Source organism: Mustela nigripes, unplaced genomic scaffold (genome assembly GCF_022355385.1).
Source record: "Mustela nigripes isolate SB6536 unplaced genomic scaffold, MUSNIG.SB6536 HiC_scaffold_5162, whole genome shotgun sequence".
Lineage (NCBI taxonomy): Eukaryota > Metazoa > Chordata > Mammalia > Carnivora > Mustelidae > Mustela > Mustela nigripes.
In genome coordinates, this window is record NW_026744568.1 from 1 (window position 1) to 2,892 (window position 2,892).

Consider the following 2,892-nt stretch of genomic DNA (forward strand, 5'->3'; position numbering starts at 1 on the left):
GTGGTATCTCATTGTGGTTTTGATTTGTATTTTCCTGATGCCGAGTGATATGGAGCACTTTTTCATGTGTCTGTTGGCCATCTGGATGTCTTCCTTGCAGAAAGGTCTGTTCATGTCCTCTGCCCATTTCTTGATTGGATTATTTGTTCTTTGGGTGTTGAGTTCGATAAGCTCTTTATAGATTTTGGATACTAGCCCTTATCTGATATGTCGATTGCAAATATCTTTTCCCATTATGTCAGTTGTCTTTTGGTTTTGACCAAAAGACAACGTTGCTGTGCAAAACCTTTTGATCTTGATGAAGTCCCAATAGTTCATTTTTGTATAGTTCCCTTGCCCTTGGCGATGTTTCTAGGAAGAAGTTGCAGCGGCTGAGGTCAAAGAGGTTGCTGCCTGTGTTCTCCTCACAGATTTTGATGAATTCCTTTCTCACATTTAGGTCTTGCATCCAATTTGAGTCTATTTTCGTGTGTGGTGTAAGGAAATGGTCCAGTTTCATTTTTCTGCATGTGGCTGTCCAATTTTCCCAACACCATTTATTGAAGAGGCTGTCTTTTTTCCATTGGACATTCTTTCCTGCTTTGTCGAAGATTAGTTGACCATAGAGTTGAGGGTCCAGTTCTGGGCTCTCTATTCCATTCCAATAGTCTGTGTGTCTGTTTTTGTGCCAGTACCATACTGGAGATAGACATTATTCTTATAAAGAGGAAAAATCAATCAAAGGAAAGGATAGTCACTGAAATCTAACAGTTCAACACAAAAGGTCTGGTCTCCAGCCCTACACCTAAGGAGCCTGGAGATTTTCACTCCCGGCTTGGCAACAGGAGAGCAGGTGCAGAAATTGAAAATGGAGAACTCGTCTTGGCTCCCTCCGAGAAGGCACAAGGTGAAGAGCCCCACACCAGAGAAACGGGTGAGAAGAGGGGCTTGCAAACCAGGAGCCCCCGAAGGCACTGATTCTCTGGGGGAGACTTCGGGAGACCAAGTCCAGGGATAAAACTTCCATAGCTCAAGGGAGACCCACCGTGTTCTCGGAGTGAGGAACAGAGGAAAATGCCCTCCTGCTTCTGGCAGGAGAGGGAGCGCCAGTGCTCTGAAATACGCCTGGAGCGTTCTGTCTTCCTGAGCAAAGACACGGCCTCGGGAAGAGCCCAGCCACTGTGGGGGATGGAGAGACCCTGCCCAGCCCTGTTGGCCTTCCCATCCACCCTAAGCCAGGAAAGAAAGGTCGCCGGCCGGGGCAGGGGGGCTGGTGAAGGGCTAAGGCCTTACCCTGGCGTGACAGACCCCCACAGCAGGCCATGGGCACAGCGCATCCTGCTGAGACCAGGACACTGGAACAGAGCGAGCGAGGCCCACAGCCTGACGGGGACGTGCCCACACTGGAACCCTGGAGCTGCAGCCACTCCGAAGTGGCCACGCAGCCTGTGGGGAAAACACCGGGACTGTTCCGCAGATAGAGAAATAGGTGCTGAGCGGGGGATGGGCACAACGTAACTCAGAGCGGCCAAGTAGTGGAGACAGTTAAGTGTCCAGCAAGTCACTACTGGGTGAGAAAGGTCTTCTACCCACAGGACGGAGCATCATGTGGCTGTAAGACGGAAAGAAGTACGGACAGACGCTAAGACAAAATTAGTGAAAACATCAGTCGAAAACATTATTCGACGGGAAAGCAGCCTCTCCCAGAGCGTGCGACAGAAAGAGAGAAATGCAGAGAGATTCCAACAGATAAAGGGAATGCCGGACACAGGGGACCAGGAGATGGGGAGTGAGTCAGTGATCTGGATGGGGCTTATTTTTGGTTATAAAAATGATCTGCAACTAAATAGTAGTTATGGCTGTCGCACACCAAGTGTGTCTCTGCTGACACACTGTGAAATGGATAAAACGGCAAACTCTGTTTTGCACGTTACATGGGTTAAAAAGCCAAGTTCTATAAAATATGACTTCCATCAGTTACAGTAAAAGAAAGTGAAGATTAAGCAGCACACAGCCCTTTGTGCCACCCTGCACTGGTGGAAACTGATACCCTGTGGTTGGTCCACCTAGTGCCAGCCAAGTCACCAATTACAAAACACCAGGAAAAAGAAACTTCTGAGAAGCCAAAAACCTGCCCTCGGTGGGGAGGGCCCCTGAGCACTGTCCCCGCATCAGACTCACCCACTCGGTCTCTGCATCAGGAGCCCACTTCCCCGCTCTGCGTCAGCCGGGACACAGCTGCTCCTTTCAGAGCCGGAGATGGTCAAGGAGAACACGGTGGACATCCTGGGCCCCCCCCAGAGCTCGGCTCCCGTGACCACCACCGTGATCGACATCCGTGGTGAGACAGCCGTGCCCGACCACATCGTCTGGTCCCTGTTCAACACCATCTTCTTGAACTGGTGCTGCCTGGGCTTCATGGCCTTTGCCTACTCTGTGAAGGTGCGTGTGCGGGTTGGGGACGCTGGGGGGCTCTCCCAGGAGGTTTAGGAGCAGTGAGCCCACGGGGGTCTGCCTGGCCAGAGGGCGCACAGGGTGTGGGAAGCCCGAGGGTGTGCGTGTGTGTACCAGTGTGAGTGTGTGCGTGTGTGCGTGGGATCGCTCCCAGGGAGAGCCCAGGCTGAGGCTGCACAGGCAGGGTCGGCCCATGTCCCCACTGTCCCCAAGAAGTTCTCCCTCCCAGCCCAAGTGGGGATACTCCAACCTCACACTGGATTCAGACCTCAAGTCTGGTGCAAAAGAAGCAAAAGGTACTCAAAGTCTGCTCCCCTGTGATGGCACGTGAGGCCAGGGAAGGAGCCGAAGCAGAGGGAGGACAAGCCCTGGGGTCCCCTGAGAGGCTGAGAGGCTGAGGAAGGAGACGGAAGCCCCAGGAGGGAGGGGCCCACGGCGGCAGTGAGGGGGTCCTGCTCA

General features: G+C 52.7%; 1 protein-coding gene across 1 annotated transcript; it reads left to right on the forward strand.

Annotated features, from left to right (window-relative positions):
• Positions 1-2,051: 2,051 nt before the first annotated feature.
• LOC132009126 (interferon-induced transmembrane protein 1-like) lies at positions 2,052-2,484 on the forward strand. The gene has a single exon (XM_059387497.1). The coding sequence runs from the start codon at positions 2,239-2,241 to the stop codon at positions 2,467-2,469; it is 231 nt and encodes a 76-aa protein (XP_059243480.1). The 5' UTR covers positions 2,052-2,238; the 3' UTR covers positions 2,470-2,484.
• Positions 2,485-2,892: the final 408 nt, after the last annotated feature.

Coding starts and splice junctions, on each gene's coding strand:
- LOC132009126 (XM_059387497.1), top strand. CDS start 2,239: ATGGTCAAGGAGAACACGGTGGACATCCTGGGCCCCCCCCAGAGCTCG.